At 50.3% G+C, this 13,075-nt stretch overlaps 1 protein-coding gene across 8 annotated transcripts; it reads left to right on the top strand.

Moving 5' to 3' along the window:
• Positions 1–306: 306 nt before the first annotated feature.
• Positions 307–12,089, top strand: PCYOX1L (prenylcysteine oxidase 1 like). Of its 8 annotated transcripts, none has more exons than XM_055285688.2 (7): positions 307–347; positions 5,066–5,272; positions 5,399–5,448; positions 6,464–6,638; positions 8,384–8,595; positions 9,801–9,941; positions 10,435–12,089. In XM_055285688.2, the coding sequence occupies exons 1-7, from the start codon at positions 322–324 to the stop codon at positions 11,094–11,096; spliced, it is 1,473 nt and encodes a 490-aa protein (XP_055141663.2). In that variant the 5' UTR covers positions 307–321; the 3' UTR covers positions 11,097–12,089. The 8 variants fall into 8 exon arrangements, with proteins under 8 accessions (XP_055141663.2, XP_063499285.1, XP_055141664.2 ...); XM_063643215.1 differs by lacking the exon at positions 307–347 and adding an exon at positions 411–597; XM_055285689.2 differs by lacking the exon at positions 307–347 and adding an exon at positions 411–627.
• The last annotated feature ends 986 nt before the right edge of the window (positions 12,090–13,075 follow it).

Raw genomic sequence — 13,075 nt, 5'->3', positions numbered from 1 at the left:
AAACGGCTTCCCTTATCTCATAAGATGGTTACAACCACCTAGAAAGGTGGAGCAGGATTCTTCGTCTGCGTTATAAAAGAGGAAACAGTGAGACACAGAGAAGATATAGAGCTAATAACGCAGAGGCTGGACATAACCGAGGTCTTCAAAGCTTCACTTTGGTCTCTTTCCTCCCTCTCCTGCAGCTGGGCCCTGGTCCTGATGCTGAGGACCCGAGGCGGTAACACCTGCGCCAGGCAAGAATGAACCCAGCCAATGAGGAGCCCGCGTGCAGGGGGCGGAACGGGGAAGCTGCCAATGAGACAGCCTACCCCGAGAGAGATGGAGCTAATGAGGGCCTCGTGCTGGTGAGGGACGGCGGCTCGGCCAATGAGGGGCTGGGTCCGGCGCGGCAGGAAGGCGGGACTGCCAGTGGGGCGCCGGGGCGGGGCGGAGAGCCTAGCGCCAACCGGCTAGCGCCCGAGCCCGGCGTGCTGCCCGCTCGCCGCCCGCCATGACCCGCGCAGCCCAGCTGCTCGCCGCGTTGACCGCGCTCCTCGCTGCTGCCGCTGCTGGCGGAGATGCCCCGCCGGGCAAAATCGGTGCGGGAAGGACGCGGTGGGGTTCCCAGCTGGGAAGGGCCGGCGGGTAAAGGGTTCTCAGTTCTCAGCTAGGTGGGGGTAGAGGAGGGCAGCTGGGTGAGGGAGGGGTCCTCGGGAAAGGAGCTGGGTGGAGGAGAGGCGCCGAAGGGGACGCGGCAGGGAAGGTCCTGATGGGGCCAGGGCATGGCATGTGAAGAGGGCCACCTAGGACGGAAAAGAGGCCTGGGCAGGACTGGCCGCGGATCTCACCGGGAGTTCCAGGGTCGCTGAGCATCTGCCGTGGTCCTGGCTGTTGGCTAGGCGCCCGGGTGACAGAGGACAGAGAGGCTGGGCGATGGCATTCACAGAGGTTGGTTGAGTGCTCTCTGGGTAGCAGACGTGGTGCTGTAGTTACTGTTGGGGGGAGAGCCCTCACAGTACAGGGAAGTTCGTGCTGAGCTGAGGAAGTACGGTGCATGCAGAGGAGGGGCGATTCACCCTGTCTTTGCGGCCCTGGGAGGGCTTCCTGGAAGTAACATCTAAGCCAAACCACCCCCAGGTCGATAGGAGACAGTGCTGGCAGAGACAGAACACTAGGTCTGCTGGAGATTTGCTGACAGAACGGGGAACTTTTAACAATAGTCTTTTTGTTTATTGTGTGTGTGGTTTCCCCAATACTTTATTTTGAAAATGTTCAGATGTACAGCAAGAATTTTATAGTGGTCATCTGTATACCCACCACCTACATTCTGCCATTAATTGCTGCTATACTTGCTGTGTCACATAACTACCGTGCACTGTTCTAGACATCCACGAATCCAGCCTACATTTTGATGCATCTCCAAATAAATTGCAGACATCAGGACACCTCACTAAATACTTCATCGTGCATATCATTGACTAGAGTTTCATATGTGTTTACAGTTGCTTTTTTTTTCCTCCCTCAACAACTGTCATTTTCACTACATGACTCGTGAAGATTTTCCAGTCCCTCACACATGATATTCCCACAGGCAAAGATGCTGGGCTTCAGGGTGGGGGACAAAGACCCTATTCCACTAGGCCACTCTCCATGCACCCCAGTTGGCAGGAGTGCCTGGAACATCTGATAGAAGCATCACAAACTTACAGGGTCCAGTGCAGTGCTAAAGCTTCTCGTGTAGCAGAACCACAGCCCAGGTCATACAGGGTTAAGAAGACTGAAGCATGCCAGAAACCAGTTTGAGACTGAGAGTTTAGTGCTTGCCAAGAAAAGAGAATCCTGAGGCTAGAGTAGCCAGAGAAGCCCTCATGGAGAAGGTGGAGTTTGAGCCAGGCTTTGAAGGATGTGGAAGAGATTGGCAGGCAGTATCCATGAGTGACCATGTGTTCTCTCTTGTCCTTAAATCATTTGAATACAGTGTGGCTAGGAGTAAGCAGAGTGTGCTGTGGGAATATGCAGGGCACTGCCCATTTTCTTAGGAACAGGCAACAGGACAGGACATTTCTCACCATTGGGGAAGGGGCAGAACCTCCACCCAGCAGAATTGCTGCATTGTGGCAACATGGAGCTCTCTGCCTGCTTCCTCTCAGCTGGCCCTTCTGGCCCCACCCAAGAGTCATCCAGAGCAGGACACTTGGCAATGCCACACTGCCCTTCAGCTTTCTAGATTTTCCTCAGCCCTCTGACAGGAGCCTCTGTTCATCCTTGGTGGTTTGGACTCTACCTACAACAAGAATGCGGATTCCTGTTAGGATGGCTTAATCCTTGTGCTTCTGCAGGATCAAATCTGAGAACCCCCATGTGGTATCAGGACCCTCTAAACCCACCCACATAGTTCCATATGCTGCCCTTCTCATGCTGGTCTCTTTGCAGAGTGTGCTTGTCCTCTCACTGACAAAGCTGATTGTCCTCTAGCATCTTGCATGAAATCTTATTTCCCCAAGAAGGCTGCGTCCCCACACCCTCTGGGGCAGAATTCACTGCTTCCCCTTCAGCACTCCCTGGAACCCTGTTGCACTTCATCATGGGTTGTCATTGCTAATTGTGCAGGAGTCTGTCCGCCCATTCCATGCTGGGGTCCTGGGGGACAGAAACCGGTTTGATTTTTCTTTGTGCCCCAGGACATCTTACTGTAAATTAGAGAATTGGTGTCAGTTGTGTTAAATGAGCTGGTTCACAATGAAGTGGTGTCTTCTGCTTCCTGATCTTGGGCAGCTTCTAGGCCTTAATATCAGTTTCTCTGGAAAAATGGGTAATTTGGGACTCTTTGCACATGGAGGGGATGGGAGCACAGTGGTTAAAATAAAATCCAAAGCTGTCTTGGAAGTGGCTTTGTAAGTACTGAGAGAGGAAGTGGTTTATTCTTTCAACACAGAAAAAATACTTCATGAATTCTACTGTCCACCAGGATCTGGGGACATAGTGACCATGCACTCTCTCTCTGTCCTTAAATAACTTGACTACAGTATGGCTAAGCAGAATGTGCTGTGGGAATATGCAGGAGGAATACCTGACTCACCTCAGGTGGGTCAGTCAAGCCAAGTTATAAGTGACGTCTGAGGGCTGTTGAAGCCAGTGAGACACAGGGTGATGGCACTCCTATCAAAGGGAACAGCTCGGGCAAAGGCCCAGGCATGAGAGAACAAAGCTATGTGCCCACAATAAGAGAAGCCTAGACAGACAAGAAGGTGGCATCTTGGGAGGGTAAAGCAGGAAGTGGAATAAGTAAGCAGAGGCCAGATCATAGAGAACCTGGTGCTGTCTGAGGATTGCCTGTGACTTCCTGGCAGGAGCTGGTACTCTGTGGGTCCAAATGGATCCAGTAAGGACAAATTATACCAGATTTATTTCATTTTCTTTTTGGGTAAGGCCTCTGGACTGTCTGATGAGAGGAGAGTGGTGTTTCAGATTCATGGTGAACAAAAATTATAGGTAGGGTAGTAGTCCAGTTCAGTAGCTTCATAGCTGGTTTACAGTTCTCTCACAGGACTGTTAAAGTGTCAGGCCAGGCACAGTGGCTAATGCCTGTAATTCCAGCACTTGGAGAGGCCAAGATGGGAGGATCACTTGAGCTCAGGAGTTCAAGACCAGCCTGGGCAACATGGTGAAACCTCATCTCTACAAAAAATATGTCGGGCATGGTAGCATGTGCCTGTAGTCTCAGCTACTTGGGAGCCTGGGAGGTTTGCAGTGAGCCAATATCACGCCACTGCACTCCAGCCGGGGCAACAGAGCCAGATCCTGTTTCAAAAAAAATGACTGATGTCTGTCCAAGCAGTGGCTTCCTAGCAGCACCTCCAAGCCCTGTCCCAGGAAACATTCTTATCAGTGACTTGGATGAGAATACTGATGGCATGTAAACCAAGTTTACAAATAACAGGAAAGCAGGAGGTACAGTAAAGACAGTGTATGATAAGACCCAAAAAAGCTGAAACTTTGTAACAAGATTTCCAACTGGAATATAGTGTCCTGTAGGGTAATGAGCAATACATCATAGGGTACATTCCAACATTCCAGTCTTTTTTTTTTTTTTTTGACACAGAGTTTTGCTCTTGTTTCCCAGGCTGGAGTGCAATGGCACAATCTCGGCTCACCACAACCTCCGCCTCCCAGGTTCAAGCGATTCTCCTGCCTCAGCCTCCTGAGTAGCTGGGATTGCAGGCATGCGCCACCACGCCCAGCTAATTTTGTATTTTAGTAGAGACAGGGTTTCACCATGTTGGTCAGGCTGGTCTCGAGCTCCTGACTTCAGGTGATCTGCCCCACCTAGGCCTCCCAAAGTGTTATGATTACAGGCATGAGCCACCACGCCTGGCAGATACATTCCAGTCTTGACAAACACAGACATAGGGATGATTTAGGTGTCCAATGGTAGGTTGGACTAGACCAGGAGTTGGCATACTTTTTCTGTAAATGGCCAGAGAGTAAATATTTTAGGCTTTTCAGGCCGTGCAGTCTCTGTTGCAGCTACTCAACTCTGCCTAAAATGAAAACAGTCATAGACAATAATTGAAAGAAAGAGCATCATGGCTGTGTTTCAATAAAACTAGTTTGCAAGAACAGACATCTGCCTGGATTTGGCCTGCAGGCTGTAGTTTGCCAATCCCTGGCTTAAGGCATGGTTTCCAAACACTGATCACTGAACAGAACTGGTCAGTAACTTTTAACAATTCATAGTGAAATAAGAAAATTAGAAGCAAGGTAGTGAGTTTTATATAAAACTAAATTTATTCTCTTTAATTGGTCATCCTGACTTTCGGCATTCTTTGCTGGTCTTTTGCTACTAAAATACCTTTTTCTTTATGAAATGAAGGTATAGTGGGCGGCAGTTTTCAGGTTTGCCTTTGCTTATTAATAGCTCTACTGACAACTCAGTCTGCAGATTTCCTTTTGCAAATGTTATAAGCCTACGAAATTTAAGCACCTGGGAACCACCAGCGCAGGAGGATACAAAGTGTGAACTGCAGCCTCTCACTCTCATGTTCTGTCTCTCTTCTTCCCTACCTCCCGGGCCTGCTGACAGCGGTGGTTGGGGCCGGGATTGGGGGCTCTGCTGTGGCCCATTTCCTCCAGCAGCACTTTGGACCTCGGGTGCAGATCGACGTGTACGAGAAGGGAACCGTGGGTGGACGCCTGGCCACCATCTCAGTCAACAAGCAGCACTACGAGAGCGGGGCTGCCTCCTTCCACTCCCTGAGCCTGCACATGCAGGACTTCGTCAAGCTGCTGGGTGAGTGGTCAGTCCTGGGGCTCCAGTGCCCAGCGCCCTGGGGCTGGTGACAGCACTGGGCCCTTCTCAGACTTCCCAGACCGTCAAGGCCGGAAGGTCATGTGGCCCAATCTCCTCATTTTACAGATGGAGCAACAGAGACAAGAGAGGGGAAGGAACTTGCCTGAGGTTACACAGTGAGTTAGTTGCAGAGCCGGGATTAGAACTCAGGTTTGACTCCTAGGCCAGTTTCTTTCCCTTTCAATTTGCTGCCTCTAAATAATCGTGATTATATCACCTTCCACATGCTAGTGCTTGCCAGGCACCTTCTGGGTGGCGTGTAGGCATTACCTCAGATCCCCCCTACCAACCTGCAAGATGAGTGTTGTATCTCCTCTTAAGGCAACTGAGGCTCAGAAAATGTATAGATTTAAGCTAAAGCCGTTACAGCGAGAGCTGGGATTCAAACCCAGCAGCATCTGTCCAATACACATTCTGTTTGATGCAGAAACTCCACTTCTCAGAAGTGATGCTACAGGTGGTCTTACAGATGTGCAAAGTAGCATAGATACCAAGTTATTCATTACAGCATTGTTTGTAATAGCAAAAGGCTGAAAATATCCTAGCTGCCTATCCACTAGGACCTGGGGTTAAACAAATTATTGTATAACTACACAATAGGCTGTTCAGCAGTCAGAATGGGGAAATCTTTATGCCCAGATATAGGACAGTCTCCAAGATACAGTGTATTGTTAAAGTGGAGAGCAGTGTGTGTAGTATGTGGGGGTGGGGAAGGAATAAGTCATAGCAGCTGTATCTGTATTTAGGAGTCCACTGCTCTGTCAAGTTGCAGAGTGAAGGATGGCTGTAAGGAGCTAGGATAACTTCCAAGTGATCTCAGTGCCCAAGGCCACCATCTCCAAACAAGCCCAGTGGCTCTCAGCCCCTGGACTTTCTGGGATAAAATCTGAATTTCCCTCACTTGTGGATCCTCCTGGGGAAAAAAAAATGTAAAATGTTACATTATTTTCATTTTTTTTATTAACTAGGTAGTCCAAACATTTTCCCAGTGCATCTGTTTACTGTTTATAAACAAGTGGCACAAATGAACAAACCATAGCGTTTGTGTTTCCTTTAATGAACCAGTCCGTTTGCATCAAGAGGCCCCCAAGTCTTGGAGGGGACCTGAGGGGCTCCTCTTTGTCTCTGCAGGGCTGAGGCACCGGCGCGAGGTGGTGGGCAGGAGCGCCATCTTCGGTGGGGAGCACTTCGTGCTGGAGGAGACCGACTGGTACCTGCTGAACCTCTTCCGCCTCTGGTGGCACTACGGCATCAGCTTCCTGAGGCTGCAGATGTGGGTGGAGGAGGTCATGGAGAAGTTCATGAGGTAGGGCTGGCGGAGCTGTGGGGATGGCGTTCCAGGGGAACCAAGAAGAGGTGGGGGAGGAACCAGCTTGACTGTACATTGTGAAAAAGGAAAAGGTCCTTGCTGAATTGAGCCAGCACAATTCAGTGCAGGCTCAGAGCAAGCCCCTGGCATGAGGAATGGCCGTATTTGGTCCAGTAATGGTCTCCCTAATATTGTCACATTGACACTCATTTTCTTACCCTCTACTACACTGATACTAATAAAAGCATGGGTTGCAAACTCAGTCGCTTAACAAGGGCTGAACTGGGATGTGAGTCAGTGAATCAGCAGGTGGAAGAGAGCAGAACAAGGCCCCCTCCGAAGGATGCAGCCAGCCCTCCACCACAGCCATCTGCAGCCAGCTGTGTACAATGCCCACCTCATGTGGCTAGATCTACTCGCTTTTCAGAAGAAGCTACAAATCCAGAGTCATGTGTGAAATCATTCAGTTTTTCAACATTTACCACCAATTCATCTTGTAAGCCAAATGAAACACATCTGTAGGGCAGATGCAACCTGTGGACCACTCATTTGCGAACTTTGTTGTCCTCATTTTTCCATCTAGAATAAACACCTTTCTTCACCACTCCTCCTATCCTTGGGCTCCAGCCCCCTCCCCATCACCTTTGGTCCCAGATATGGAGGGCAAGTGGTCTGTTCCCTCCCTGTTCACCAAGCTGTCACTCCACCTTTCCCCAAAGTCCCTCCTGAAGGTGCTCCCTGCTTCCAGCCTAAGGCACAGGGGCTGCTCCCTGGACCCCATCACTGTCTACCTCCCTTCAGTATCACTCAGGTGTGGCATGTGCCCTCCTTCCCTGGTTCCTGGCACTTCTCCACTCCCTCCCCATTCTATAACTCTGCTGTTTATAGCACTTCTTCCTTATATTCTCCAGATGTCACCCAAAGCTTATTTCCTTACCTCTCTTTCTGATATTTTTCTCCCTTATCAATTATATCCAGACCAATAATGTTGACTTCTACATTTTATGGGAGATGACTTCTCTCTCTCAGCCCTAGTTTCCTCTTCACTTCCAGACCCACATTTCTACTTTCTGGACACCTCCATCTGGTGCCCTATTGATAACCAAACTCAACATGTTTACAAAAGAAGCCCTAGAATGGGCAACATTTCAAAGGCCAGCCAGTTGGGAAATCCATCGATGGTTCCAATCCATGCTAGTGAGATTGCATGAGTGATAGAGCGACAGGACATGAGCCTGGGGGTGAGTGGGAGCCCTGTCAGATCAAGCCAGAAGAGAGGACAGGCTGGACTGGCAGAGAAGGTGACAGTATCGGCATGAAGTTGCAGCATGCCATCGGGTCCTAGAAGCTGTGGCAGAGCTGACACTGTTGGAGAAGGAGATGTGTCAGTAGGGGTGGGCTGTAGCCCACCACCTGGCAGTCCCAGCTGGGTGAAGAAAGGGTTATGAACTATGACCTCAGGCAGGGAGTGGCTCAGAGCAGTGATACAGTTGTTATTCAGCACAGCTGTGATGTGAAGCCAGGCCTAGAAGGATTCCATACCTTCACACTCCCTTTAGGTGGGACAGGCCCGCCACAGTCAGAGAACAGGTGCTGGGGAACATAAGCAGCCTCCTCTCCCACTGCTCCATGTAGAGGAAGTGATGGATTCCTTTTGGGCCTCACAGGCACTATGACCCAGGGGCAGGTGGTCAGGCCAAAAGCCTTCCTGCACAGGGCCTCCAGCTCTACGTGTCTTCTAGGATCTATAAGTACCAGGCCCACGGCTATGCCTTCTCGGGTGTGGAGGAGCTGCTCTACTCACTGGGGGAGTCCACGTTTGTTAACATGACCCAGCACTCTGTGGCCGAGTCCCTGCTGCAGGTGGGCGTCACGCAGCGCTTTATTGATGACGTCGTTTCTGCTGTCCTGCGTGCCAGCTATGGCCAGTCAGCAGCGATGCCCGCCTTTGCAGGTAAGCGTCCAGCCCTTGGCCTGCCCACCTGCCCCTCCTCCACCCAAGGTGCTCAGAATGGGCTGGAGGTCCCCATGATAACCTCACCTTTATCCAGCTCATTACAGTCACGTAGGCACTCTGCTGCCCCATCCTGCCTGATTCTGGCACTGGCCACGAGTTGGCAGGAGACAGTATCACCCCATTTCACAGACAGTGAAAGCAAGGCTCAGATCACAGGTCCAGTGTGTTTCTACCACTCCCAATCGCCTCATAATCCCTTGCATGTGTGTAAATGTTAGAGCTGAGATAATGCTCTGCTCTCTACACTTTGGTTTCAAGAACTGCCCTGTTGAGGCCTTTGAGCCACTCTTAGAGCACCTCCTCTTCCCAGCTCTTCACGGGGGTGGCTAGGCCTGTGTGTAGCTCACTGTCTGCTAGCACAGACCACAGGAGTGAAGAATGTAGGCTTCACAAGAGCAGGAATCCTTGTCTATTGTTCCCTGATACATTGCAGACACAGAGCAGTGCCCAGGTCATACTAGGCACTCAGTATATTTTTGTTAAATAAATGAATGCAAAGGTTTACAATAACAAGCACCTCCCTCGTACCGTCGATACTGTTCATCTGGCTCTGCACATGCTGGCTCCTTCGCAGCCTTCAGCCCTGCCTCAGTGTCCCCTCAGTGTTCCCTGCTCACTCTTTGAGTATCTTGTGTGTCTCCTTCATAGCATTTTTGTGTAGAGATATATAGAATTCACATACCATATAATTCACCCATTTAAATTGCACAATTCAGTGGTTTTTAGCACGTTCGGAGTTCTGAAACCATCACCACAATCAATTTTAGGACATTTTTATCACCCCAGAAAGAAACCCCTTGCCCTTTAGCCCTCACCTCCCCAACACCCCCCAGCCTCCCAGCCCTGGGCAGCTACAGATCTGCTTTCTGTTTCTGTGGATTTGCCTAGTTTGGGCATTCCGCATAAAATAGACCTCACAATATGTGGTCTCTGGGAGCCGGCTCTTTCCTTGAGCACAGTGTCTTCCCCCCATAGCGTTGTGCACTTTGTTGTACTTACTTGTATGTTTGCCATCTCCCAATGCCCGTGGTTGGGAGAGTTTTGCCCTGGCAGGGAGGCCCAGTCGAATAGTACTGGACTCCCCAGCCCTCCTGCCCCATGGCCCTGACAACCTATCAGCACCCACTTCCCGCTTTGCCCAGGAGCCATGTCACTAGCCGGAGCCCAAGGCAGCCTGTGGTCTGTGGAAGGAGGCAATAAGCTGGTTTGTTCCGGTTTGCTGAAGCTCACCAAGGCCAATGTGATCCATGCCACAGTGACCTCTGTGACCCTGCACAGCACAGGTGAGTAGACAGGGCGGGAGTGGGCAGGCATGCCATTCCCAGCCAGTGGACAGACACTTCTGCCTCCTTTGTACCTCTGCCCTGGTCTGTGATCCCTCTGGGAAGTATTTCTGAAAAAAGCATTGAGAAGCCCCGACCCTGCCAGATGACACTAGAGGGTGCTGTTTCCCCAATTCAAATGTCAGCCAGAAAGCTGAGACTTCTATCAATCCAGCCTTTTTCTGTTGACCGATGAGGACTTTGAATGACATCCTTGCCCACGCTCCCCCAACTGGCCAGCAGTGGAAGCAGAGCAGAAACTGAGTCTCCTGACTCCATGCCCCTTGCTTCATCTGCAGCCGCATCAGCATGGAGAGGCCAGGACCCACCATCTAGACAGCCCTGCTGCACCCTGAGCACCAGGGTCTTGTTGTACCTCAATGCTGGGCCCCAGTAGGGAGTTCAGTGGGTAGAAGCCAAGGGAAAGTTGACTTTTGTGCTCTTTTCTTTCCAGAGGGGAAAGCCCTGTACCAGGTGGCGTATGAGAATGAGGTAGGCAACAGCTCTGACTTCTATGACATCGTGGTCATCGCCACCCCCATGCACCTGGACAACAGCAGCAGCAACTTAACCTTTGCAGGCTTCCACCCGCCCATTGATGACGTGCAGGGCTCTTTCCAACCCACCGTCGTCTCCTTGGTCCACGGCTACCTCAACTCTTCCTACTTTGGTTTCCCAGACCCTAAGCTTTTCCCCTTTGCCAACATCCTTACCACAGATTTCCCCAGCTTCTTCTGCACTCTGGACAACATCTGCCCTGTCAACATCTCTGCCAGCTTCCGGCGAAAGCAGCCCCAGGAGGCAGCTGTTTGGCGAGTCCAGTCCCCCAAGCCCCTCTTTCGGACCCAGCTAAAGACCCTCTTCCGTTCCTATTACTCAGTGCAGACAGCTGAGTGGCAGGCCCATCCCCTCTATGGCTCCGGCCCCACGCTCCCGAGGTTTGCACTCCATGACCAGCTCTTCTACCTCAATGCCCTGGAGTGGGCAGCCAGCTCCGTGGAGGTGATGGCCGTGGCTGCCAAGAATGTGGCCTTGCTGGCTTACAACCGCTGGTACCAGGACCTAGACAAGATTGATCAAAAAGATTTGATGCACAAGGTCAAGACTGAACTGTGAGGGCTCTGGGGAGAGCCTGGGAACTTTCATCCCCCCCACGGAAGATGGATCACCCCACAGCAGCCCAGGACTGAATAAGCCATGCTCGCCCACCAGGCCTCTTTCTGACCCCTCATGTATCAAGCGTCTCCAGGTGACCTACTGTCTGCCTATATTAAGGGTCCACACAGCGGCTGCTGCCTTTTTTTAAGGAGGAAAGTAAGGAAAGAGAAGGAAATCCAAGCCAGTGTATTTATTTTTTTTAAGAAGAATGAAGTTCGTCTTCACAAGGTGCGTCAGACTTGGTTTTTTTAGCTAGAAACCAGAAGACTATGGGAGGGAATATAAGGCAGAGAACTATGAGTCTTATTTTATTACTGTTTTTCACTACCTACTCCCACAATGGACAATCAATTGAGGCAACCTACAAGAAAACATTTACAACAAGATGGTTACAAATAAAGTAGAAGGGAAGATCAGAACCTAAGAAATGATCATAACTCCTGGTTACTGTGGACTTGCTAGATTTGAGGTACCTAGTTCAGAACTCCCTAGTCACCATCTCCGAGCCTTTCAACATCACTGCATATTAGAGGAGACGACTGTGGTAGGACCCAAGGAAGAGATGTGTGCCTGAACAGTCATCACCATATCTCCAAGCTTCCTGGCAACCAGTGGGAAAAGAGAAACATGCGAGGCTGTAGGAAGAGAGAAGCTTTTCCTTGGCACCTAGAGAAATTAGCCATTCTCTTCCTTATGCAAAGATTGAGGAATGCAACAACATAAAGAGAAGTCCCCAGATGGTAGAGAGCAGTCATATCTCACCCCTAGATGTTCATCCCAGCAGAAGGAAAAGAAAAGAAGGTGTTGGGGTAGGATTCTTCAGAGGTTAGCCTGGTACTTTCTCATCAGACACTAGCTTGAAGTAAGAGAAGAATTATGCTTTTCTTTGATTTTTCTACAAACCCTTAAAAATCACTTGTTTTAAAAAGAAAGTAAAAGCCCTTTTCATTCCTTTTGGACCTGTTCTTTTCTGTAATGGAAGAACTAAGTGTTAGGTGCCCAGGGACCAATCACTACATTAGTATCTCCTGGGGAAGGGGAGGGAGCCTTGAGAAAGATGCAGATGCCAAATTCCTACCAGACTTGCTAAATCAGGCTTTAGGGAAAGGGCCTGGGTGCCCAGAGTAACAACACTGCCAAATGCATGGGCAAAATACCCTTCCAGTTGGTGGAGGCCCAAACTGGCTCTGAGGTGGTTTTTACTGTGCCAGGGTGATGGTAATGGCAGTGAAAGAAAGTACAAGTAGCATGCATTTATTGATAACTATAGAAATTATGAAACTGACACATCAGTAAGAAGGTTTTTTTTGTTTTTTTTTTTTTAGAAGTTTCATTCTTGTTGCCCAGGCCGTAGTGCAATGGTGTGATCTTGGCTCACTGTAGTCTTCGCCTCCTGGGTTCAAGCAATTCTCGTGCCTCAGCCTCCCGAGTAGCTGCCACCATGCCTGGCTACTTTTTTGTATTTTTAGTAGAGATGTTAGCTGGGCTGGTCTCAAACTCCTAGCCTCGGTGATCCACCCGCCTTGGCCTCCCAAAGTGCTGGGATTATAGATGTGAGCCACCGCCCCCGGCCAAGTAAGAAGGCTTTTGATGAAGTAGTAGAAAATCAAATTCAAATTGACTTAAGCAATAAAAAGTTGGGCCGGGCGCGGTGGCTCACGCCTGTAATCCCAGCACTTTGGGAGGCCAAGGCAGGCGGATCACGAGGTCAGGAGATCGAGACCATCCTGGATAACACGGTGAAACCCCGTCTCTACTAAAAATACAAAAAATTAGCCGGGCGAGGTGGCGGGCGCCCGTAGTCCCAGCTACTCGGGAGGCTGAGGCAGGAGAATGGCGTGAACCCGGGGGGCAGAGCCTGCAGTGAGCCGAGATCGCGCCACTGCGTTCCAGCCTGGGTGACAGCCAGACTCCGTCTCAAAAAAAAAGCTTTTGTT

The sequence above is a fragment of the Symphalangus syndactylus genome, chromosome 7, assembly GCF_028878055.3.
Source record: "Symphalangus syndactylus isolate Jambi chromosome 7, NHGRI_mSymSyn1-v2.1_pri, whole genome shotgun sequence".
Classification (NCBI taxonomy): domain Eukaryota; kingdom Metazoa; phylum Chordata; class Mammalia; order Primates; family Hylobatidae; genus Symphalangus; species Symphalangus syndactylus.
This window is presented reverse-complemented; position numbering and strand designations above follow the sequence as displayed.

Excerpts from the sequence above, each read along its gene's own strand:
- PCYOX1L (XM_055285689.2), top strand. The coding sequence starts at position 494 with ATGACCCGCGCAGCCCAGCTGCTCGCCGCGTTGACCGCGCTCCTCGCT. Across the intron at positions 6,639-8,383 it reads GTCATGGAGAAGTTCATGAG|GATCTATAAGTACCAGGCCC; the intron begins GTAGGGCTGGCG and ends CGTGTCTTCTAG. Across the intron at positions 9,942-10,434 it reads TGTGACCCTGCACAGCACAG|AGGGGAAAGCCCTGTACCAG; the intron begins GTGAGTAGACAG and ends TTTTCTTTCCAG.